We start from the raw sequence: 25820 nt of genomic DNA on the forward strand, positions 1-25820 counted from the left end.
AAGGGAAAACTCATTCACATACGACTCCTTCAAAAGCTGTGCAGGTCATGACAGAGATTCTGCTTGGGGACTAATGGAATAAGAACCATAATATCCTACACATCATATGCAGAGAACTTTCTATCTGTCTTATATCACCCTTACAAAGACATTTAGCCCACAAGGTAGAAATACCAGACCCACAAGAGTCCTCTGCCTTCCTCCTTGTTGTGATTACCCTGATGGAAAGGAAGGATGATGTTTCATCATAAAAGAAAAGCATGGCTTAGAGAAAAGCCAAGGCGGGAGATCACCAGTCTCCCTTTCAGGAATGATCTTCTTTGCTGCCTTGTGCTGTTGGTCAGGATGTGGGGAAGTAATGTGGCTGTATGACGCAATTTTAATCTGCTGAAAGAGTGAGGGAAAACTCACTCAAGCACGACTGTTACAAAAGTTCTACAGATTCTGCTTGTGGACTATCAGAATAAGAATCGTAATATTCGACACGTCATATACAGAGAGCTTTCTATCTGCATTATATAAGCAATACAAAAACAATTTACCAGCGCAAAAGAAGTACCATGCCCACGGGAAGCCTCTATCTTCCTCCTGGTTGCGATGGCCCGGAGGATGAACGAAGAGCTGAGCTGGAGAAACGCCGAGGCGGGAGATCCGCGCCGGGCGGGAACCGCTGCCTCCGTGTCGACGGTGCCATCCCCGCGAGCTGCCCGTGGGAAAGGCAGGGCGGGCAGCGCTGGGCAGCGCTCGGTGCCTGCAGTGCCGGGAGGAGGCTGCGGGCGCCGCTGTTGACCGAGGAGGAGCGAGAGGAAGGCCGGAGCGCTGCAGGCAGCCCCGCCCGCTGCGGCCCGGCTCGCTCGCTCGCTCGCTCGCTGGCTGGCTGGGCGGGCGGGCGCTCTGCGAGCGTCCCCGCGGTGCGGAGCCGCGCTGCAGTGAGGCGGAGGGGCCGGCGGCCGCGCCCGGGAGCGGGAGCCGAAGCGGTAGTCGGCCGGGCGGGCAGCTGCCGGCGGTGGTGCGGGACCGGCGTGTCCGCGACGGCGATGTGCGCGGCGGGGAGGCGCTGGGGCCGGCGGGAGCGAGCCCTGCTGTGGTGCGTGCTGCTGGCGGCGTGGGAGGCGGCGTGGGGGCAGCTGCGCTACTCGGTTCCCGAGGAGATGCCGAAGGGCTCATTCGTGGGCGACGTGGCCAAGGACTTGGGGCTGGAGCTGCCGGCGCTCCGCGACCGCGGCATCCGCATCATAGCCAGAGGTAGGACGCAGTATTTCGCTCTGCACGGCAAGACGGGACACTTAGTGACGGTGGAGAGGATAGACAGAGAGCAGCTGTGCCGGCTGGTGGAGAAATGCGTGCTGCGCTGTGAGGTGATAGTGGAGGGGGAAATGCGGGTTTATGGAATCGAAGTGGAGATCACGGACATTAACGACAACGCTCCCGGCTTCCGAGAGACAGAAACGGAGCTGAGAATGAGCGAGACGATAGCCCCTGGGTCGCGGTTTCCCCTGGCCGAGGCTCACGACCCGGACTCGGGGCCGAATTCGCTGCAGAGCTACGAGCTGAGCGGCGACGAGCACTTCTCGCTGTCCGTGCAGGCGGGCCCCGGCGGGGATCAGCGCCCCGAGCTGGTGCTGGCGAAGGCGCTGGACCGGGAGGCGGCGGCGTTTCACGAGCTGGTGCTGCGAGCGAGCGACGGCGGAGAGCCGGCGCGGACGGGCACGGCGCGGATCCGCGTGGCGGTGCTGGACGCGAACGACAACGCGCCCGTGTTCGGCCAGGCGGAGTACACGCTGCGTGTGCCCGAGGACGTGCCCGTGGGCTCCGCCCTCCTCACCGTCACGGCCACCGACGCCGACGAGGGAATGAACGGGAACGTCAAATACAGTTTCAAGAAAATTTCGGACAGCACGTCGGAATTTTTTGATCTCGGCTCTGACACAGGAGAAATATTCATTAAGGAGGCGTTGGACTTTGAGGAAGTCTCCTCATATGAACTGGAGGTGCAGGCACAAGACGGCGGCGGCCTTTTCGACACGGCGAAAGTCGCGATCATGGTGACAGACGTCAACGACAACGCGCCCGAACTCACTGTGACTTCTCAGCTGAGCGTGATCTCGGAGGACGCCCCGCCGGGGACGGTGGTGGCCCTGCTGCACGTGCAGGACCGGGACTCGGGGGCGAACGGCGAGGTGCGGTGTAGCGTCGCCGAGCGCCTCCCGTTCCGGCTGGAGAAGTCGTTTGAGGACTACTACCGCGTGGTGACGGCGAGCGAGCTGGACCGGGAGGAGGTGGCGGAGTACAACGTGACGGTGCGGGCGGCGGACGGCGGGTCGCCGGCGCTGCGCAGCAGCGCGGTGCTGGCGCTGCGCGTGCTGGACGTAAACGACAACGCGCCGGTGTTCGCGGAGGCGCGCTACAGCGCCCGGCTGCCCGAGAACAACGCGGCGGGCGCGCTGGTGCTGACGGTGCGGGCGGCCGACGCGGACTGGGGGCAGAACGCGCGCGTGCGGTACCGGCTGTCGGAGGGGCGGGTGCGGGGCGCGCCGCTCTCGTCCTACGTGTCGGTGCAGGCGGAGACGGGCGCGCTGTACGCGCTGCGCTCCTTCGACTACGAGGAGGTGCGCGAGCTGGGGCTGTGGGTGCTGGCGGAGGACGGCGGCGCGCCGGCGCTGAGCAGCAACGTGTCGGTGCGGCTCGTGATCGTGGACGAGAACGACAACGCGCCGCAGGTGCTGTACCCGCCGCCGGCCTCGGGGACGGGCGCGGTCTGGGCGGGCGTGGAGCTGGCGCCGCGCTCGGCAGAGCCCGGGGCGCTGGTGGCCAAGGTGGTGGCGGTGGACGCGGACGCGGGGCAGAACGCGTGGCTGTCGTACGAGCTGGCCAAGGCGACGGAGCCGGGGCTGTTCCGCGTGGGGCTGCACAGCGGCGAGGTGCGCACGGCGCGCTTCCCGCTGGCCCGCGACGCGGCGCGGCAGAGCCTGGTGGTGGTGGTGAAGGACCACGGGCGGCCGGCGCTGTCGGCCACGGCCACGCTGACGGTGGTGCTGGCCGAGAGCGTGGCCGAGCTGCTGTCGGAGCTGGGCAGCGCGGCGGCGGCGGCGCCGGGCGAGCCGGCCGGCAGCCTGACGCGCTGGCTGGTGGTGGCCGTGGCGGCCGTGTCCTGCCTCTTCCTCGCCTTCCTGCTGCTGCTGCTGGCGCTGCGCCTGCGGCGCTGGCGCCGCTCGCAGCTGCTGGCGGCGGGCAGCGGCGCCTTGCGCGGCGTGCCGGCCTCGCACTTCGTGGGCATCGACGGCGTCCGCGCCTTCCTGCACTCCTACTCGCACGAGGTGTCGCTCACCGCCGACTCGCGCAAGAGCCAGCTCCGCTTGTCGGGCGCCAGCTGCTGCGACACCCTCCCGGCCCGGCCGCCGCCCGACGAGCCCGCGCCGCTGCTCGGGGAGGAGCCTGCCGGCGCCCGCCGCGCGGACCCCGCCGCTGCCCCGGTGAGTTCCTCCGGCGAGACCCTCCCGCCTTGCCTCTCCTGCCTCTCGGGACGCTTGACCCTTCCGCTGCCTTTCCTCTGCGCATGCCGGTAGGGCGAGGCACAGCTTCCTGCGCAGAGAGACCCCGTGTGCGCGGGCCCCCGCCGTATTTCGGTACTTGCTGGGTTTCGGGCATTGGTTGTTGCTCATTTCGGGCCTTTGCTGGGTTTTTCCTTAGCCTTATGGCGGGTGTGGCAGGCAGGAGAGCTGAGGCTACGTTAGTGTTCGTTGCTGTCTGTGGTGGTGGGAGGAGAGTTTAACTAGATGTACACGCAGTAGAAGCGGTGCAACTGTGTGTGTATCATTTCTGAGCTTGGGTAGGTGGCAGAGGAATGCGCTTCCCCTTCCTGGTAAAGGGGCTTTTGAAGAACTCAAGAGATACGGTTTGCTCTTTTCCCTCTTCAGTGTCCACCTGCAGTATCATGCAGTGTAAATTTCGTCTTCCCAAAGAGGTTTGGCTAAGGCATGTTATTCCTGCCATATTGAGAGTCCTGGGAGGTTCTTTCCGTGTGTTTGCAGGTTGTCGTCACTTCTTAACTAACACCTTAATTATGTGCTTATGACAAATTGCAGAGTGGGAGCTTTGGGTGGAGCCAATATATGATTCATTCCCTACTGTACACCTGGATTATGTATCTTCCCTCGTGTGCCGTTCTCAGGAAGAATATGCTATGATCCCTTCCATTCTGTATGTGTTAACTGCTTGCCTTGATCCTTGTGATGAGGTAAAGGTGGGCCGTTTTTCTCTGATAATGTGCAGAAGATCACATCTCTTAGATTTGTCCGACTGTCCTCTAGGTGCCTTTCATCTTTACAGTTGGAAAGAGAAAGCATTTCATAGATGTGTTTCCTTAAAATGTCACTGGAAAAAATGCTTTTGCTTGTCACATACACATGGTGAAGTGTCAGATACAAAATATTACTTACCTGAGCTCCATATTGCTTATGGCCTTTAGAACCTTCCATGTTTCTTGAAATTATATGGCATGAACAGAAAAGTTTCTTTGCAGGCATCCCTGTTGTAATGCTGGGAAGTTGTGTGAACATTTCTCTCAATGGTGTCTGCCTGTCTGTCTGCAGAGGCAGCTTTTCTGTTGTGTGATAATGGGACAGGGTGAAGAGTTATCCCTGTACAGAGACAGGGATAGGTGGAAGTTTGCTGTGATATAGTATGAAATGGCTAAAAAGAAAGTGTAGAATTATAGTTTGTCCTAGGTGCTAGATGAGGCCCAGAGCTGTGGTTCCATGCATCGAACTGCAGCTATGGTCTATGGCGTGAGGTCCTGTGTTTACCTTTTCTGCGTACCTACTACAAGTGACACAAGCTGCAATGTGAAGCTATGACTCTTACACTTCTGTAGGTTTCCCATTGTTTCCATATTTCTTTGTCCAAGTCTAAAGTTGGGCCTCATTCTTGTTTGGGTTACTCTGCACAGCTCGACCTTAAGGAGTAGGAGCTGTGGCATTGATCTGCACAGCTCGGCCTTGAGGAGAAGGAACTGTGGTAAACAACTAAGAGGAAGCAAAGGAGTGCAGGAACACCTGCAGGCAGCGAATCCTGACTGTGTGAGAGGCGCATGGACAGAGCATGATATTTTGTATATAGCCAATTGCAATAATATGTGTAACAAGCTGTAACCAATCATGAGTGTGTGCACAGTGACTAAGCAAAAATTACAATATATATTGGAGTCAGACAAGACAATAAACGGCTTCGGAATATAACTCTCATAGAGTTGTGAAGTCCGTCCTTCTCCCACACATTCCGGCTGGTAAACTTTAAAAAAAGATCGACAAATCTATCTGCAAGTGATGATCAGTGACAACCATGCGACCTGTGATGGCTTTGAGGAGATTCTTGGGGTTGCTCTGAGGAGGTACTGCTGGAGACATGGCATGTGTACTGTTGATCCCCAGGGGTTATTGCTGAACTTCTGAAAGTGAGTCTGGAGGTAGTTTTGGATATCACATTGCTTGGACTCCAACTGGCCAAGTTGTGGGCTCATCAGTTTGCTTTCCTATTGAATGCTCTTCCCAGTGAATGGTAATGAAATTCTTGCCTTTCTTGTCATTATGATGTAAAGGCAGGCCTTGTGTGTCTGACAATGTGTCCTAAAATATCACTGGAAGAAATGCTCTTGCATGTCACGTGGTCACTTGAAGTAACTGCGGATGTTTTGTTGGTATTGATCTTGGTGGGAATGTAGCAGATGGGAGGGTATTTTTTTCAGGAATTTCTGGGTTTGGGGTTTGTTATTTGAAGCATGTGTGATGGAGCTACTAATTTTATGCACTGCCATGTCTGCTACACCTTTTCCTGTGCATGGTAGTTCTTGGGTGTAGACGTAAACATGGCATTTACGGTTGCAGACTCACGTATCTTCCAAATTGCCCATGTGCTGAAAAAAAATGGTGGTGTCTTTGGCCTAATACAGACAACTGAGTCTTTAACTGAGCTGCACATCGCTTATGCCCCTTAGAACATTTGACGTTTCATCAGATGAGTGTGATGAGCAGAGAAGTCTTTGAAGACTTTGAAGAAGATTTTGACAGACCTTTGTTTCCCTAAAATGTCACTGCATGAAATGCTCTTTTACCTGATACATAGTCAATGTACTGGATTTTGACCATGGTTCAACTAAAGGCTGTGAATGCAGAGCAAGGAAGGTGAAAGGCTGGCTCCCAACCAGAAAGGAGGCAGGTCAGCGTGGTTTTTGCTGAGCAATGGTTTGATTTCATGCCTGGTGCCGAGGCCTGTGCCATTCATGCTGTGATGCTGGTTTCCCTGTCCTGAAAGGTGATGAGAATCCTCCAAGCATAAAGTATTTGCACAAGAGATGTGCACGTAGAATGATGATGATTGGGTAGAAAGGCTCATAATTCTTGTGTGAAACCTCCTTTATGCATCTATATTTCACTGCAACATTGTGATGTAGAGTTTCTTCCCAGATGTAATTAGATTTTCTTTCAGGCCTTTGTTTCCTGGGAGGCTGTGGTTCATTTTCCCTGTGTCTGGATATTTCTTTTGTATTTGAGACTGTGAGTATTGTTTTGCAGCAAATACTTGCTTCCCCCTGAGGTAAGCCCTCAGCTACCTGAAGATATCGTAAGACTGCCTGGTTTGAGAAAGAGGCCTGTACTAAGTTGTTTACGCTTATGGCTTCATAGTTGCATGCAGATAAGCAGGACACACAGTAGGAAACATTGCTGAGAGCTGATGACTATTTCTGTAGTCCAGAGGCAGACTTTAGGGTCGCACTTGTGCTTGAGACCTCAGTGACTTGCAGGTGCTCGGGGGGATGAATTACAACACCCACAGTGAAGACCAAGAAGACTTCCAGGTAAGTTTCTCTGACAACACTTCATCTTTTAATGGTTCCTTGCCTTCCTTGTATGATTTGTTTCTCTTCCTGCTTTCCTGTGTATGTAGGTATAGTGTTAAGAAGTGGCATATCTTTGTTTAGCCCTGTGTTGTGCGTTAGTGCCTCTTGCTCACCCTGTAGCTTTTGTGGAAGGCAGAAGATGTGAAGTTATATTTGTGTTCTGGTTTTGGTAGGGCGAGGACATGAGAGCATGACCTTAACAGAAGTCACATCTATGTGGAACAGCGCATGTGATAAAGGTGGGGAGGCGATCCCCCATAAGCTGATACTTTGTTTTTACGCAGTTTCTGTTGGACGATTGCTGTTCTTTTAGCTCAGACATTTATTGTTCATGTGCTGGTGAGAAGACTTGGGGAAGCTCTTTTGGCATGGGGGCCATAGAAGAGCAGATGGTCATTTCCTGCTCGTCATCATTACGCCATTAGGCACAGGGTTGTGGTAACATCTACCTTCAGTACCTTCTGCTCAAAGTGTTTGGCCTAAGAAATATCATTCCACCTGATCCGTCCATTCCTATATGTTTCTACTTCTTGCCTTGCTTCTTGTCATGAGCTACACCTTGACCTCAGGGTGTCCAATCAAATGGGGAAGGTCACATCTGTTCCATCTGTCTGCATGCAGGGGCAGGTCCCATACACAAGTTTGATGTTACACAGCTGTGAAGAGGAAGCTGTCCATACATATACATGTGCTTCTGGAGGCACACTTGTCTGCAACCTAAGCAATCAAACCCATCTGTTTCTGCTGCAGTCCTCAAAGTCAGAGTGGCAAGCCAGCCCAGGCAAGGTTTCCATGAACAGACTAGGGCTCAGTGGGAGAACGTGTGCAAGGTGTCATCCGCATGGTCCTCCAAAACATGCTGGCCCCTGAATTGGAGAGATATGGGTTTGACAGGTGGACTGCTAGATAGTTGAGAAACTGGCTGGCCAGCCACATCCAAAGAATTATGGTCAATGGCTCAATTGGAAACCAGTAACGTGGCGTGTCCCTCCATGGTGCATACTGGGACCAGTACTATTTAGTACCTTCTGAGACAGTGGGATTGAGTGCACCCTCAGCAAGTTTGCAGAAGACACCAAGCTGAGTGGTACCATTGATTCACTAGAGGGAAGGGATGCCATCCAGAAGGAAGCTGACAGGTCCAAGAAGTAGGCCCTTGCTAACCTCATCAAGTTCAACAAGGCCAAGTGCAAGGTCCTGCACCTGGGTGGGAGCAATCCCCAATTTCAAGACAGACTGGGGCATGACTGGATTGAGAGCAGCCCTGCAGAAAAGGATGTGGGGATAGTAGTGGGTGACAAATGGGACATGAGCTGGCAATGTGCACTTGCTCCAGAAAGCCAATCGTATCATGGGCTGCGTGACAGGTCGCATGGCCAGCAGGTCAAGGGAGGGGATTCTCTGGGTTTCAGGAGACCCCACCTGGAGCACTGGAAGAAGACATGGACTTCTTAGAGCTGGTCCAGAAGAGAGCCAGAAAAACTGTCAAAGGGCTGGAAGACCTTTGCTCTGAAGAAAGTCATCTTGGCTGAGAATCTTCTCCCTGGAGTAGAGAAGGCTCTGGGGAGATCTTATTACGCTTTTTCAATACATACATGGCACCTGTAATAAAGAGGAAGACTTATTATCAGGGCCTATCATGACAAGACAAGGGGCAATGGTTGTAAACTGAAAGAGGATATGTCTAGACTGGACGTAAGGAAGAAATGGTCAATGATGAGGGTGGTGAGACAATGGAACAGGTTGCCTCGAGAAGCTGTGGATGCGCCACCGTTGGAAAGGTTCAAGGACAATTTGGATGGGGCTTTGAGGAACCTGATCTAGTGAAGGATGTCCCTGCCCATGCTAGAGAGGTGGACAAGATGAACTTGAAAATTCCCTTCCAACCCAAACCATTCTGTGACTTTATGAAATACTCGACATGGCTTTGCACTTTCCTATTGTCAGCACCACAAATATGAAGATGCAGTACAAGGAACTTCTGTGAATCAGAAACAAATAGTAAAGGTTACTCTGCTATTTCAGCACAGAGCACTGGACATTGCTTTTGGAGTGCTACACCTCCATGTAATGGTTCTTCACCCTAAAATGATAAATTAAAAGTGGGACCAACTTCTGACACATGAGTAAATGAAGAAATGCAGGCAAGATAGAAATTCTTTGCAGGTCTAGCATGACAGCACTGAGATTAATTTTTCTTCATTCTGGTTCTGATTACTCATTGGTTACTCTAGCATGAATGTTTCCTTCTTGGTATTCGTCCCAGGTAAGGAGAGCAGAAAACAAAATACACGACAAGGTACTAAAAAGCTCTTACAGTCCCCCCTGGCTACAGTATCGTTTCTTGCTCTCATAGTTCCGTGTTGCCTTTGTTCAGAGCAACTGAGTTCCTTTCTCTGTGGCTCTGCCATGAATATTTCCTCTGGAATGTTCCTGGCGGCTCAAGGGCGTGACCTGAGAGTACTCGGCAGCGTATCTCGGGCTCAAACGCCTTTGGAACTGCTATGAGCAAGTGCTTCGGAGCTTCCCGATGTCCACGGACCGGGTGCCCCGGCTGGGCGGCGGCGCTCAGCACCGCTCAGAATCCCGGTCCCCTGGGAGCGCAACCATGGGCGGCTGCGGTGGCGTCGCGGCGCCTCCGGGTGCCGCTGTTGGCCGAGGCGGAGCGGCGCTGGAGCCGAAGCCGCAAGCCGCAGGCGGAGCCGCCGCAGCGTCCTGCCCCCGCAGGCTGCTGGCTCGCACGGCGCCGGCCAGAGCGGCAGCGGCACGGGCAGCAGCGGCGAGAGGCGGCGCGGCGCGGGGAGCAGCGGCGTCCGAGCCGGCGCCGAGATCGCTGCCCTCCGGCGGCCCCTGCGCTCGCTGCGGAGAGCGGCTGGAAGGGAGGGGGGGCAGCGGCAGGAGGGAGGAGCGCGGCGGGCGCTGCCGAGAATGGCGGGCAGGCAGGGGCAGGGGCAGAGCCGCCGGCGAGCAGGCGGGCGAGCGCTGCTGCCCGCTTTGCTGCTGTGCTTGTGGTGCCGGGCGGCGGCGGAGCGGATCCGCTACGCCATCGCCGAGGAGCTGGGCAGAGGCTCGCTGGTGGGGCCGCTGGCGCGGGACCTGGGGCTGAGCCCGGCGGAGCTGCCGGCACGCAAGCTGCGGCTCAGCGCGGAGAAGCAATACTTCGGCGTGAGCGGGGAGAGCGGGAACCTGTACGTGAGCGAGAGGCTGGACCGGGAGGAGATGTGCGGCGAGTCGGCGTCCTGCTCCGTCAGCTTCGAGGCGCTGGTGCAGAACCCGCTGAACGTCTTCCACGTCGAGGTGGCCATCCAGGACGTCAACGACAACGCGCCGCGCTTCCTGCAAGACCATTTCCAGCTGGAGATCAGCGAGTTGACTCCCGCCGGTGCCCGCTTTGCCTTGGGCATGGCGGAGGACGTGGACGTGGGCAGCAACTCGCTGCAGGGCTACGAGCTGGAGGCCAACGGCTACTTCGCGCTGGAGGTGAAGGAGAGCCAGGACGGCAGCAAGTTCGCGGAGCTGGTGCTGCGGCGAGCGCTGGACCGGGAGAGCGAGCAGAGCCTGCGGCTGGTGCTGACGGCGCTGGACGGCGGCGAGCCGCCCCGGAGCGGCACCGCCCAGCTCAGCATCAACGTCATCGACGCCAACGACAACGCGCCCGTGTTCGCGCAGGACCGGTACCGCGCGAGCCTGCGGGAGGACGCGCCGCCGGGCTCGCCGGTGCTGCACGTCTCCGCCTCCGACGCCGACGCCGGCACCAACGCCCGCATCACCTACGGCTTCGGGAAGATGCCGCCCAAGGTGCTTCAGAAGTTCGCGGTGGAGGCGGAGAGCGGGGCGATCACGCTGCGGGAGGCGCTGGACTTCGAGGACACGCGCGGCTACACACTGCTGGTGGAGGCGAGGGACGGGGGCGGTCTGGTGGCGCACTGCGAGGTGGAAGTGGAGGTGCTGGACGTGAACGACAACGCGCCCGAGATCACGATGCTGTCGGTGTCGAGCCCAGTGCCTGAAGACGCGCCGTCCGGCACGGTGGTGGCCCTGGTGAAAGTGTGGGACCGGGACTCCGGGGAGAACGGTCAGGTGTCGTGCGAGCTGTCGGGTGAGGCGCCGCTGTCGATCGTGGCGTCGTCGGGCGGCTCGTACAAGGTGGTGACGACGAGCGCGCTGGACCGGGAGCAGGCGCCCGAGCACCGGGTGGCGGTGGTGGCCAGGGACCGGGGCAGCCCGGCGCTGTCGAGCCGCACGGCGCTGGTGCTGGAGGTGTCGGACGTGAACGACAACGCGCCGGTGTTCGAGGAGGCCGCCTACAGCGCCTACGTGGCGGAGAACAACGCGGCGGGCGCGCCGGTGCTGCGCGTGCGCGCGCGGGACGCGGACGCGGGCGCCAACGGGAGCGTGAGCTACTGGCTGGCGGGCGGCAGCGCGGGCGCGGCGCCGTACGTGTCGGTGGAGGCGCGGAGCGGCGCGGTGTTCGCGCAGCGCTCCTTCGACTACGAGCAGTGCCGGGAGTTCGCGGTGGCGGTGCGGGCGCAGGACGGCGGGGCGCCGGCGCGGAGCTCGACGGCGACGGTGCGCGTCTTCGTGCTGGACCGCAACGACAACGCGCCGCGGGTGCTGTGGCCGGCGGCGGGCGCGGGAGCGGCGGGCGCGGGAGCGGCGGGCGCGGCCCCAGCCCCGGCCCCGTTCGAGGTGGTGCCGCGTTCGGCCGAGGCCGGGTACCTGGTGGCCAAGGTGGTGGCGGTGGACGCGGACGCGGGTCGCAACGCGTGGCTGTCGTACGAGCTGGTGCAGGCGCCGGAGCCGGCGCTGTTCCGCGTGGGGCTGCACAGCGGCGAGGTGCGGACGGCGCGGGCCGTGTCGGAGCGGGACGCGGCGAAGCAGCGGCTGGTGGCCGTGGTGAAGGACCACGGGCAGCCGGCGCTGTCGGCCACGGCCACGCTGCACGTGGTGCTGGCCGAGAGCTTGCAGGAGGCGCTGCCGGAGCTGAGCGAGCGGGCGGCGGGCGCCGAGTCGCCGGCGGAGCTGCAGTTCTACCTGGTGCTGGCGCTGGCGCTCCTCTCCGCCCTGTTCCTGCTGAGCGTGGCGCTGGCCGTGCTGGCGCGGGTGCGCCGGGCCGGGCCGCCCGCCGTCCTGCGCTGCCTGGGCGCGCAGCGCTTCTCCGTGGCCGGCGCCGCCTTCCCGGCCGACTTCTGCGAGGGCACCTTGCCCTACTCCTATAACCTGTGCGTGGCGCCGGGCCGCGCCGTCGCCGAGGGCGCTTGGCCGCCGCCGCCGCTGCCCAGCCTGCCCGCGGAGGAGCTTCTCGGCGGGGAGCCCTGCGGGAAGCGGAGCCCGAGCAGCAGCGCCGGCGCGGGAGAGCCGCCGCCGGACGCCGACGCACCGCAGGTTGGTTCTCCTTGAGCCCTTCTCAACCGCCGTCCCTTTTACCCATGGTGTGTCTTCCCCGGGTGGTGTGGATGGGGAGTGCCGGCCCGTGTGTCCGCCAAGGAAGGAACGGGGCATCCCCTTCCACTCGGAGCAGGCAGGTAGTGGCAGCACTTCTGGGTTTACTGGTGGTGTCAGGTTCAGGCTCAGCTGAGAGGCAATGACTTCAACTCTCGTTTGACTTAATTACTGCCAAGGCGGTACGTTGGTGATTCTGCATGATGGAGTGGGGAAAATGTGTTGGATGCTTGGTGTTGGAGAATTTTCCTTCCTCATAATGTTTTTCTCCAAAGTGATGTAATTGGACCTGGTTGATAGCTGGATGCCAAACTGTTGGTTAATGCTATTTCCCAAAGGAAGGTTGTCTGTGGCTCCATGAATGGTGAGGTTACATGTTGACCCTTCCTAGTGAACATTCCCCTCTTCCACGGAGTGCCCACTCATCTTTTGAAGGAAGGCTGCTGCAGAAACGGCAGCATTAATGAGAGGGATCAATTTTATCCAGGTATGATTTTTTGAGTTATTTAGCACCGACTGTAGATCTTTACTGTGTGGAATGAGACCCGCTGAATCAACTTTCCTTTTTTCAGTATTAGCTGTATTGTCAGCTGTACTAACATTTTAATGCAATCCAATTCCTCTCGTCCAGTTCACAAATACTGCTGAGAAGAGACGAATATCGGGAAAATAGGTGCAATAGAAATATTTGCAATAAATGGTAAAATTGGCAGCAAATCAATTCGGTTGTATGGCTGCAATCCTGCCATTTTTCTAGTGTGGGCCACCAAATGGGTACAGGAGCAAAGGTTTAGATTCTCCATTACAGTTGGTTGAATGCACCTTCTTCAGCCTTTAAGTATCTAATCTCAGTCAGTGGTGGTGGGGTAGTCCATTTAGACTGTTCTGTATGAACTGCAGTATTTAAGGAAAAGTTTCTGCTGCTTCGGCCAATGAGCCCGATACCACCAGTTCTCCAGGGAGCACAGAATCTCATGTTTTGTATGTCAGAGCCTGTTTGCTTTTGCTATCCTTGTACCACTCATTTAAGTATGATTGCTGCTGAGATCCGCGGTGGGGACTGTGCTTTTGGACAAATGGGATAAGATTTGTAATATTCTGCACGTCATATTACGAAAAATTATTTTACCTTACATATATCGCCATTAGCAAGTAGTTTGCCACATGAGGCAGAAATAACACACCATCCTCTCTGAGCCTTCCCTAACCCCTTGCTGGCAGTAGTGGGCTGTTGCTCTTCGTTTCTCTGCTGTGGCGCCAATCCGTGTTTCCATGAACGCATGAAATCATCCTGTAGAGCCGCATTTTTGGCAACTGTGAACCAGCCCGTCCATCAGCTGTCACTCGTGTAGGCTGAGTGGGAGGTTCTTGCCATTCAGCTTGTGCTGGATAAAATGGTACAGGTGTGGTGAACCTCTTGTTTTGGTTCATCACATGTTTAGATTCAGCTTGTTGTCACAAATGAGTGTTCATTCCCACTGTGCAATGACCAATCTTACACAACGAGAAGAGATACTGATTATTATACAGTTGTGCAAGTCTGGATGCTAGATGAAACTAGCATACTTGAATTACAAAGCTATCAGTGTTCATACAATTTATATAATTCCTTACCGCTGTTTAACTCATTGGACATTTTCATGTAGCTATTTGGTTACAGTATTTTACATAGTAGCCATTATTTTTGCCAAATGCTAATTATACAATATAAAAGCCAGCAGGATACAAGATAATCTAGGTATATATGATATATCTCCTTGTCTAAATCTTCTTTAGGATGTTTCATTTTCAAGGACGAGGCTCTTAATTATAAATCCCTCTACTAATCATCCTTGACATTTTCCCAAAACATTCTCAAGGCTACATGACTGGCCCATTCAAAGTTCATTTGACACATAATAGCAAATTGAAGACAACAAGCTGAGAAGTTTTGTCTGCCAAACTAGGGCTGTCTTCAGTGGTGCATGTTAGTAACAGCGAAAGTGGATCCGTACTGTGTAAAATGCGATCCGCTGATTCTACACAACGGGGTCAGGAAATGGGGTTAACACTCGATGCTTGGGATTTTTCCCTCTTGATCGCGTTTTGCCAAAGCGGTATACTTGAGACATAGTTGATGGCTGAACAAAATTCGCTTAGTTAATGCTGTTTCAGTGTTGGCCTCCCAAAGGAAAGTGAATGTGACGCCATCAGTGGAGAAGTTACAGGTTGTTCTTCCACATCTGCCGTGTGCCGCAATATCTTTTGGTGGAAGGCTTGCTGCAGAACTGGTAGCAGTAGTGAGGCTGACTAGTTTTTACCAGGCATTATTCTTCTGAGTTCTTTCTACAGTTGTTCCTCATTTTTTGTTCCCTCTTTTTTTACTGTTCCTGTTACAGAGCTTGAGCTGTAGAATGGTATCTCAAAAAAAAAAAGTCAAATTTTCTGTTTTAGAGCATGTTTGCTTTCTGTATCCTCTTTTCCCAAAGAGTTGTACTTTGTTTTATGTGAAGAGTTTGCTTTATGCTGGATTTTTGTGTGGGGTTTTGTGGGTTTTTTTTTTTTTAATGAGCTACTTGACAGTGACTGCATCTCCATTGCTGCCTGCTGCTGAGTTACTGCAGAATGTAAGGTTATAACCAAAAATTCTGAAGCGATTGGGGAGTTGGAGAAGGGGCAAAAATTGAGGCTGTTGAGAGCAGGCTCCGATGTGCAGATTAAAGGTAACAAAGTGACGAGTGACGGGTCATTCCTGTGCTGCCAGGTGTTGGGACTGATCACTCTGTTCGTCTTAGATGTAATGAGCTCTGCTAATGCTGAATGTCAACGTTTTGCGTTTGTTCATTGCAGCAGCAATTCTTTGTTTATCAACATTGGTTCAACTTCAGCTGAACAATTTCGTCTATGGAACATGCGTTCTTTAAAATGGTATGAGTTATTAACGACAAATGCAGATCCTTACTGTGTAGAACAAGATCGGGGTCGGGAAAAGTGGGTTGATGCTCGATGATTGGGATTTCTCTTGCTGATGGCTTTTTACAAACGCGACGTACTTGAGGAAGCCCTGCGGGAAACGGAGGCTGAGCAGCAGTGCTGGTGTGGGAGCGCCACCCGCAGACCCCAACACACACCAGTCTGTTCTCCGTGAGCCCTTCTCATTCACTGTCCTCTTTCCACTTTGGTCAAGCATGACTGCTACAAAAATACATGGTCAGGACTGTGCTTCTGTCCTCATGAGCTGTTGCATGAGTAAGATCAGTGAGAGGTTCTTGCCATTCATCTTGTACTGGATAAAATGGTACGGATGTAGTGAACTTCTTGTTTTGGCTTGTCATGTGTTCAGCTTAAGCTGAGAAGCTTTGCCTGCCAAACTTGTGCTGTCTTCAATGGTGTGTGTTAGTAACGACGAAGGCGGATCTTCACAGGGTAAACTGATATCTGCTGATTCTACACGACGCGGTCGGGACATGGGCTTGGTGCTTGATGATGCAGAAGGCTGCTGCAGAAATCGCAGCATTAGTGGGATCGGTTAATGTCTTCTGAGCATGATTTCTTTGTTTTCTTTGTGCACCTGTTGTTCCTTTTTTGTTCCATCCTGAGTGGTAGTTCACTCTTGTTTGCCGTTCCTCATCTGCCTTTTGTACAGAGGCATAGAATGGGTTCAAAACAAGAAAATCTACTTTCTCTATACACGTTTCTGCAATCTTGTAGTTTGTCCTGCTTGACAGCATTGAAGACTAAGTGTGTGCTATACGCTAGCTGTTCTGTTTTTCTAATGGACCCCCGAGCAGAGAGTGCATGTGTGTCACTGCCTGCTGCCAAGTAACTCAAGACTGGAGCACTAAGGACTAATTGTAAGCACTTAGTGTAGTGTCAGACTATAAAAAATTCCTTCCAAGGTGGTTGTTGGAAAGGGGGAGAAATGGAGGCTTATTGTGAGCAGACTCCGATGTGCAGATGAAAAGTAACAAAGTCAAGAGTGAAGGGCACTCCATGAGGAGGACTCCTTTTGTGGGTGGATCTTCCTTGCTGCCTTGTGCTATTGATTCGTGTTTGGGAAATTAATGTGGCTGGTGGCATTCCAGGATGAGGTTTTTGTGATCTGCAGAAAGGGTGATGGAAAACTCATTCAAGTGTGACTGCTACAAAAGCTGTGCAGGTAGTGGTGCAGATTGTGCTTTCTGACGAGTAGAATAAAGGTTGCAATATTTTACATGTCATATTCAGAGAACTTTCTATCTGTATTATACCAACATTACAAAGACATTTCCCCATGCGGTAGAACTACCACGCCCATGGGAGGCCTCTGATTTCCTCCTTGTGATCACCTTGATGAAAAAGAAAGATAGTGAAAGGAAGATGATTTTGCATGGTGAAAGAAAAGTACGGGTTAGAGAAAAGCCAATGCAGCAGATTAGCAGTCTCCTTTTCAGGAAGGATCTTCATTGCTGCCTTGTGCTGTTGGTCAGGATTTGGGGAAGTAATGTGGCTGTATTTTAAGCTGCAGAAAGAGTGAGGGAAAACTCCTTCAACCGCGACTGCTACAGAAGCTCTGAAGATTCAGCTTGTGGACTACTGGAATAAGACTCGTAATATTCGGCACGTCATATTCAGAGAGCGATCTGTCTACATGATATAAGCATTACAAACACGATTTGCAAGCGCAGAAGTAGTACCACGCCTACGAGAAGCCTCTGTCTTCCTCCTGGTCCCGATCGCTTGGAGGATGAACGAAGAGCTGGGCTAGAGAAAAGCCGTGGCGGGAGATCCGCACCGGGCGTAAGCGCTGCCTCCGTGTCGACGGTGCCGTCCCCGCGAGCTGCCCGTGGGAAAGGCAGGGCGGGCAGCGCTGGGCAGCGCTCGGTGCCTGCAGTGCCGGGAGGAGGCTGCGGGCGCCGCTGTTGACCGAGGAGGAGCGAGAGGAAGGCCGGAGCGCTGCAGGCAGCCCCGCCCGCTGCGGCCCGGCTCGCTCGCTCGCTGGCTGGCTGGGCGGGCGGGTGCTCTGCGAGCGTCCCCGCGGTGCGGAGCCGCGCTGCAGCGAGGCGGAGGGGCCGGCGGCCGCGCCCGGGAGCGGGAGCCGAAGCGAGAGGCGGCCCGGCGGGCAGCTGCCGGCGGTGGTGCGGCGCCGGCGTGTCCGCGGCGGCGATGTGCGCGGCGGGGAGGCGCTGGGGCCGGCGGGAGCGAGCCCTGCTGTGGTGCGTGCTGCTGGCGGCGTGGGAGGCGGCGTGGGGGCAGCTGCGCTACTCGGTTCCCGAGGAGATGCCGAAGGGCTCGTTCGTGGGCGACGTGGCCAAGGACCTGGGGCTGGAGCTGCCCGCGCTCCGTGACCGCGGCGTCCGCATCATAGCCAGAGGTAGGACGCAGTATTTCGCTCTGCACGGCAAGACGGGACACTTAGTGACGGTGGAGAGGATAGACAGAGAGCAGCTGTGCCGGCTGGTGGAGAAATGCGTGCTGCGCTGTGAGGTGATAGTGGAGGGGGAAATGGAGGTTTACGAAATCGAAGTGGAGATCAAAGACATTAACGACAACGTACCCGGCTTCCGAGAGGCAGAAACGGAGCTGAGAATGAGCGAGACGACAGCCCCGGGGTCGCGGTTTCCCCTGGCCGAGGCTCACGACCCGGACTCTGGGCCGAATTCGCTGCAGAGCTACGAGCTGAGCGGCGACGAGCACTTCTCCCTGGCCGTGCAGGCGGGCCCCGGCGGGGATCAGCGCCCCGAGCTGGTGCTGGCGAAGGCGCTGGACCGGGAGGCGGCGGCGTTTCACGAGCTGGTGCTGCGAGCGAGCGACGGCGGAGAGCCGGCGCGGACGGGCACGGCGCGGATCCGCGTGGCGGTGCTGGACGCGAACGACAACGCGCCCGTGTTCGGCCAGGCGGAGTACACGCTGCGTGTGCCCGAGGACGTGCCCGTGGGCTCCGCCCTCCTCACCGTCACGGCCACCGACGCCGATGAGGGAATGAACGGGAACGTCAAATACAGTTTACATAAACTTTCAGACCGGGCATCTGAATTTTTTTACCTGGACGCTGAAATAGGAGAAATAACCGTTAAGGACAATTTGGACTTTGAGGAAATCTCCTCACATGAACTGGAGGTGCAGGCACATGACGGCGGCGGCCTTTTCGACACGGCGAAAGTCGCGATTACGGTGACAGACGTCAACGACAACGCGCCCGAGATTTCGGTGCGGTCGGCGCTGAGCGCGATCTCGGAGGACGCCCCGCCGGGGACGGTGGTGGCCCTGCTGCACGTGCAGGACCGGGACTCGGGGGCGAACGGCGAGGTGCGGTGTAGCGTCGCCGAGCGCCTCCCGTTCCGGCTGGAGAAGTCGTTTGAGGACTACTACCGCGTGGTGACGGCGAGCGAGCTGGACCGGGAGGAGGTGGCGGAGTACAACGTGACGGTGCGGGCGGCGGACGGCGGGTCGCCGGCGCTGCGCAGCAGCGCGGTGCTGGCGCTGCGCGTGCTGGACGTGAACGACAACGCGCCGGTGTTCGCGGAGGCGCGCTACAGCGCCCGGCTGCCCGAGAACAACGCGGCGGGCGCGCTGGTGCTGACGGTGCGGGCGGCCGACGCGGACTGGGGGCAGAACGCGCGCGTGCGGTACCGGCTGTCGGAGGGGCGGGTGCGGGGCGCGCCGCTCTCGTCCTACGTGTCGGTGCAGGCGGAGACGGGCGCGCTGTACGCGCTGCGCTCCTTCGACTACGAGGAGGTGCGCGAGCTGGGGCTGTGGGTGCGGGCGGAGGACGGCGGCGCGCCGGCGCTGAGCAGCAACGTGTCGGTGCGGCTCGTGATCGTGGACGAGAACGACAACGCGCCGCAGGTGCTGTACCCGCCGCCGGCCTCGGGGACGGGCGCGTTCTGGGCGGGCGTGGAGCTGGCGCCGCGCTCGGCGGAGCCCGGGGCGCTGGTGGCCAAGGTGGTGGCGGTGGACGCGGACGCGGGGCAGAACGCGTGGCTGTCGTACGAGCTGGCCAAGGCGACGGAGCCGGGGCTGTTCCGCGTGGGGCTGCACAGCGGCGAGGTGCGCACGGCGCGCTTCCCGCTGGCCCGCGACGCGGCGCGGCAGAGCCTGGTGGTGGTGGTGAAGGACCACGGGCGGCCGGCGCTGTCGGCCACGGCCACGCTGACGGTGGTGCTGGCCGAGAGCGTGGCCGAGCTGCTGTCGGAGCTGGGCAGCGCGGCGGCGGCGGCGCCGGGCGAGCCGGCCGGCAGCCTGACGCGCTGGCTGGTGGTGGCCGTGGCGGCCGTGTCCTGCCTCTTCCTCGCCTTCCTGCTGCTGCTGCTGGCGCTGCGCCTGCGGCGCTGGCGCCGCTCGCAGCTGCTGGCGGCGGGCAGCGGCGCCTTGCGCGGCGTGCCGGCCTCGCACTTCGTGGGCATCGACGGCGTCCGCGCCTTCCTGCACTCCTACTCGCACGAGGTGTCGCTCACCGCCGACTCGCGCAAGAGCCAGCTCCGCTTGTCGGGCGCCAGCTGCTGCGACACCCTCCCGGCCCGGCCGCCGCCCGACGAGCCCGCGCCGCTGCTCGGGGAGGAGCCTGCCGGCGCCCCCCGCGCGGACCCCGCCGCTGCCCCGGTGAGTTCCTCCGGCGAGACCCTCCCGCCTTGCCTCTCCTGCCTCTCGGGACGCTTGGCCCTTCCGCTGCCTTTCCTCTGCGCATGCCGGTAGGGCGAGGCACAGCTTCCTGCGCAGAGACCCCGTGTGCGCGGGCCTCCGCCGTATTTGGGTACTTGCTGGGTTTCGGGCATTGGCTGTTGCTCATTTCGGGCCTTTGCTGGGTTTTTCCTCAGCCTTATGGCGGGTGTGGCAGGCAGGAGAGCTGAGGCTATCCTAGAGTTCGTTGCTGTCTGTGGTGGTGGGAGGAGAGTTGAACTAGATGTACACGCAGTAGAACCGGTGCAACTGCGTGTCTATCATTTCTGAGGTCGGTGGCAGAGCAATGCACCTCTCCTTCCTGGTAAAGGGGCTGTTGAACCCAAGAGAGATGGTTTGTTCTTTTCCCTGTTGAGTGTCACCTGCAGTATCATGTAATGTGAGTTTCTTCTTCCCAAAGAAGTTTGGCTAGAAGCCATGTTATTGCCACTGTGCTGGGAGTCCTGGGAGGTTCTTCCCGTGTGTTTGCAAGTTGTCGTCACTTCATAACTAACAGCTTAATTATGTACTTATGACAAATTGCAGATTGGGCATTTGGGAGGAGCCAACCAAGGTTATGTAGAGTGCCATTCTCATGAAGAGTATGCTATGATCCCTACCGTTTTGCACGTGTTAACTGCTTCCCTTGATCCTTGTGGTGAGCTAAAGGTGGGTATTTTTCTCTGATAATGTGTGGAAGATCACATCTGTTACATTTGTCTGTATGTCCTGTAGGTGCCTTTAATCGTTACAGTTGGAATGAGATAGCATTTCATAGATGTTTCCTTAAAATGACACTAGAAGAAATGCTTTTGCTTGTCAGATGCACATGGTGAGAAGTCCAATATCAAATATTACTTAATTGAGCTGCATATTGCTTATGGCCTTTAGAACCTTTCACGTTTCTTCAAATTATATCGCATGAGCAGAAAAATCTCTTTGCAGGCATCCCCATTGCAGTGCTAGGATTCTGAGAAGTTGTGCGCACAGCATTTCTGTCAATGGTGCCTGTCCATCTGTCTGCAGAGGCAACTTTCCTGTTGTATGATACTGGGGCAGGGTGAAGAGTTCTGCCTGTACAGAGACAGAGCAGGTGGAAGAGTTCGCTGTGGTATAGTGTGAAATGGCTAAAAGGAAGGTGTAAAAGTTCAGTTTGTCCTAATTAGATGTTGCCTTTTTTGTGTTCCTACTGGTTTGGCCCCATTTTTTCTGGTAATCTTTAAAGATTGAAAGATGAAAAGGCTGACAGACCTATCTGCAAGTGATGAAGATCAGTGACAACGATGCGAGTTGTGAAGGGTTTGAGGAGAATCTTGGGGGTGTTGTGTGTGAGGAGGTCCTGGTGGAGACTTGGCATGTGTTTTGTTAATCCCCAGGGTTCCTCGTGGGACTACATAAAATGTGTCTGATGGTGTCTTATTTTTGGGTTATCATATTGCTGGGATTCCAAATGGCCAAGTTGTGAGTTCATCAGTTTAATGCCTGTTGCATGATGATTCCTGTTAACGGTGGTGATTAGACATAGATGTAAACTTTGCATTAGTGTCGTAGTATAAAGTGTCTTCCACTTTGCCCATGTGCTGAAGAAGGATGCTGTTGCCTGTGACGGGTTGTTTTGTTGAGCTCTATATTGCTTATGTCCTTTAGAATCTTTTATGTTTGGATGAGGAGAAGGCTGACGTGCTCAACAACTTCTTTGTCTCAGTCTTCACTGGCACTGTTTCTTCCCACGTCTCTCGCGTGGATGTCCTGCAAGATGGGGACTTGGGGAACACAGTCCCTCCCACGGGTAGAGAAGATCAGGTTCAAGCCCACCTGAGGAACCTGTACATACATAAGTCTGTGGGACCTGATGAGATGCATCCCAGAGACCTGAGCAAATTGGCTGATATAGTTGCAAAGCCACTCTCCACGATAATTGGAAAGTCCTGGCAGTCAGGTGAAGTCTCTGGAGACAGGAAGAAGGGAAACATTGCACTCATTTTTAAAAAGGATAGTAAGGAGAACCCTGGGAACTACCAACCTGTCAGGCTCACCTCTGTGCCTGGGAAGGTCATGCAGCAGATCCTCCTAGAAGCTATGCGAAGGCACATCGAGGACAGGGAGGTGATTCGAGATAGCCAGCATGGCTTCACCAAGGGCAAGTCTTGCATGACCAACCTCGTGGCCTTCTATGATGGAGTGACTACATCAGTGGACAAGGGAAGAGCTACCGATGTCGTCTATCTGGACTTGTGTAAGGCATTTGACATGGTCCCCCACAATATCCTTCTCTCTAAATTGGAGAGAGATGGATTTGATGGGTGGACTGTTTGATGGATAAGGAATTGGCTGGATGGGCGCATGCAGAGAGTGGTTGTCAACGGCTCAGTGTCCTGATGGAGATCAGTGACAAGTGGTGTCCCTCAGGGGTCTGTATGGGACACAGTACTCTTTAATATCTTCATCAATGACATAGATATTGGGATTGAGTGCACTCTCAGCAAGTCTGCAGAGGACAGCAAGCTGAGTGGTGCAGTTGACTCACCTGAAGAACGGGATGCTATTCAGAGGAACCTGGAGAAGCTCAAGGAATGGGCCCGTGTGAACATCAAGAGGTCCAATAAGGCCAAGTGCAGCGTCCTGAACCTGGGTGACGGCAACCACCGGTGTCAGTACAGGCTGGGGGATGAAGGGATTGAGAACAGCTTTGTTGGGAAGGACTTGGGGGTAGTGGTGCATGAAAAGTTGGACATGAGCTAGCAATGTGCACTCATAGCCCAGAGGGTCAACCCTATCCTGGGCTGCATCTGAAGCAGCGTGGCCAGCACTGTCGAGGGAGGTGGTTCTGCCCCTCTACTGTGCTCTGGTGAGACCCCACCTGCAGTACTGCATCCAGTTCTGGAGCCTTCAGCACAGGAAAGACATGGACCTCTTTGAGAGGGTCCAGAGGAGGCCACCAAATGATCAGAGGCCTGGGACACCTCTGCTCTGAGGGAATGCTGAGAGACTTGGGGTTGTTCAGCCTGCAGAAGAGAAGGCTCTGGGGAGATCTTATTGCGGCCTTCCAGTACTTAAAGGGGACTTATCAGAACGATGGGGACAGAGTTTTTAGCAGGGCCTGTGGTTATAGGACAAGGGGTAATGGTCATAAACTGAAAGAGGGTAGAGTTGGACTAGAAATAAGGAAGAAATGTTTCACAATGAGAGTGGTCAAACCCTGGCACAGGTTGCCCAGAGAGGTGGTAGATGCCCCATCCCTGGAGACATTCCAGGTCAGGTTGGACTGGGCTCTGAACAACCTGATGTAGTTGAAGATGTCCCTGCTCATTGCAGGGGGGTGGGACTAGGTGACCTGAAAAGGTCCCTTCCAACCCAAACTATTCCATGATTCTATGATTCTGTTTTTCTTCAAATTATATGGTATGAGGAGAAAAAGCTTTGAGCAGGTACTAGTAGAGACAAGGCATGTGTTTTGTTAACTCCCAGGGTTCATTGTTGGAATACATAAAATGAGTCTGAAGGTGACTTAGTTATTTTATCCAGTGCTGGATTCCCCACTGCTCAGATTCCAACTGACCAAGTTGTGGGTTCATCAGATTGCTTTCCTTTGCGTGATGTTTCCTGTGAGTGGTAGTTATTGAGCATAGACGTACACTTCACATGAAGATTTGAGTCATGTGTCTTCCAAGTTGCCCATGTGCTGAAGAAGGATGATGGTATCTTTGAGTTGATACTTTGATGACTGAGTGATGACGAGTGTATGACACACGGAGCTGTGCATTGCCTATGCCCTTTAGAACATTTTATGTTTCTTCGAATTAGAGTGATCAGCAGGGAAATCTGTTGGCACACCTCCATGTTGTGAACCTTGTTCTCAGTAGGGAGAAGCTGTGCGTGCAAGCTTTCTGTCAATGGTGTCTGTCTGCAAAGGTAGCTTTCCTAGTGCATAATGTCTCAGCAGCAGGAAAAATTCCGTCTGTGCAGAGGCAGGGCAGGTGACAATGTTTGCTGTGGTATAATTTGAAATGACTAAAAGGTGGGATTAAAGTGTCAGTTTGTCCTAGCGGTTATATGAGGCCCACAGTTGTGGTTCCATGCATTTTCCTTGTTTTGCTGTCCAAATAAATTACTTGATGAACTGCAGCTCTGGTCTTTGATGTAAATTGCTGTGTGATCCTCCCATGTCCTTTTTACCAAATAGATACCCTTCTTGTGGACCTACTACAGTTGACCTAATCTGAAATGTGAAGCTATGATTCTTTCACTTCCATCTGTTTCCCATCCTTGCCTTGTTTGTTGTCCAGGTCTAAAGCTGGGCCTCATTCTGGCTGGTAACCCTTAAAACATTGAAAGGTCTCTCAGAATTTCACTGAGTGAAACACTCTTTTGCTTGTGACTAATACATAGCCAAAATATTGGTTATTGTCTGTTGTGCCAGTAAAGGCTGTGAATGCAGAGCAAGGAGGGTGAGAGGCTGGCTTCAAACTAGGAAAATAGGCGGGTCAGCACGGTTTTTGTTGAGCAATGGTTTGATTTCATGCCTGGTGCCAAGGCCTGTGCCATTCATGCTGTGATGCTGGTTTCCCTGTCCTGAAAGGCGATGAGAGTCCTCCAAGCATAAAGTATTTGCACAAGAGATATGCACGCAGAACAATGGTGCATAGGTAGAACCCATTCCTCATAATTCCTGTGTGAAAACTCCTTTATCCATCTATATTTCACTGCAACATTGTGATGTAGAGTTTCTTCCCAGATGTGATTAGACGTTCTTTCAGGCCTTTGTTTCCTGGGAGGTTGTGGTTCATTTTCCCCATGTGTCAATATTTCTTTGGCATTTGAGACTGTGAGTTTGCAGGAAATACTTACTACAGCCACATAAGACAGAATTTAGGTATAAGGAAGATGGAGCAGAAGCCATAAGAGAATCTGTTGTAATTTATCAGAAGACTTAGCTTGACAAGAAGGCCCATTACAAGGTGTTTACACTTACGGCTTCATGTTTGTGGGAGATGAGCAGGCCACATAGTATAAAATCTCTTGAGAGCTGATGACTATTTCTTAAAATGAACCCCCCTGCTGTGTAGTCCAGAGGAATATTTAGGGCTGATCTTGCAGCTTGTTACATGAATGGCTTGCAGGTGCTCTCAGGGTTGAATTTCAATACCTACAGTGAAGACTAAGACGTGCTCCTGGTAAGTTTCTCTGACAACACTTTCTAGGAGATTCCCCCTAAGCCACGAGTTTGATGACCCATAAGTTGGCCGCTTAACTGGAGAGACATGGGCTTGACAGATGGACTGTTAGATGGATGAGGAGCTGCCTGGCTGGCTGGCTGCATCCAAAGAGTTATGGTCAATGGCTCAATTGGAAACCAGTGACATGTGCTGCCCTTCCAGGGTCCATACTGGGACCAGTACTATTTAGTATCTTCACAGACAGTGGGATTGAGTGCATCCTCAGCAACTTTGCAGATGACACTGAGCTGAGTGGGGCTGTTGATGCACTAGAGGGACAGGATGCCACCCAGAGGGACTTTGACAAGCCAGAGAAGTGGGCCCTTGCAAACCTCATGAAGTTCAACAAGGCCAAGTGCAAGGCCCTGCACTTGGGTCAGGGCAATCCCCAGTTTCAGTACAGACTGGGACATGACTGGATTAAGAGCAGCCCTGCGGAGAAGGACATGGGGATAATGCTGGGTGACAAATGGGACATGAGCTGGCAATGTACACTTGCTGCCCAGAAAGCCAATCATATCCTGAGCTGCATGACAAGTAGCATGGCCAGCAGGTTGAGGGAGGAGCTTCTGCCCCTCTACTCCAATTCCGTGGAACGCTGCCTGGAGTACTGCGTGCAGCTCTGAGGCCCACACTACAAGGAAGACATG

At 54.7% G+C, this 25820-nt stretch overlaps 2 protein-coding genes across 2 annotated transcripts; both read left to right on the forward strand.

The window, feature by feature from the left end:
- Nucleotides 1-1037: 1037 nt before the first annotated feature.
- Nucleotides 1038-12386, forward strand: LOC309410049 (uncharacterized protein; the record flags this gene model as incomplete). The annotated part of the gene is made up of 2 exons (XM_082006366.1): nucleotides 1038-3562; nucleotides 9409-12386. 2 exons carry the CDS (start codon nucleotides 1038-1040, stop codon nucleotides 12293-12295), a joined length of 5412 nt encoding a protein of 1803 aa, XP_081862492.1. The 3' UTR covers nucleotides 12296-12386.
- A 4801-nt stretch (nucleotides 12387-17187) lies between these two features.
- On the forward strand, nucleotides 17188-20134 carry LOC309409831 (protocadherin gamma-A2-like). The gene has a single exon (XM_082006063.1). It carries the CDS (start codon nucleotides 17462-17464, stop codon nucleotides 19988-19990), a length of 2529 nt encoding a protein of 842 aa, XP_081862189.1. The 5' UTR covers nucleotides 17188-17461; the 3' UTR covers nucleotides 19991-20134.
- Nucleotides 20135-25820: the final 5686 nt, after the last annotated feature.

The sequence above is a fragment of the Phaethon aethereus genome (genome assembly GCF_964289735.1).
Source record: "Phaethon aethereus genome assembly, chromosome: 14".
Lineage (NCBI taxonomy): Eukaryota > Metazoa > Chordata > Aves > Phaethontiformes > Phaethontidae > Phaethon > Phaethon aethereus.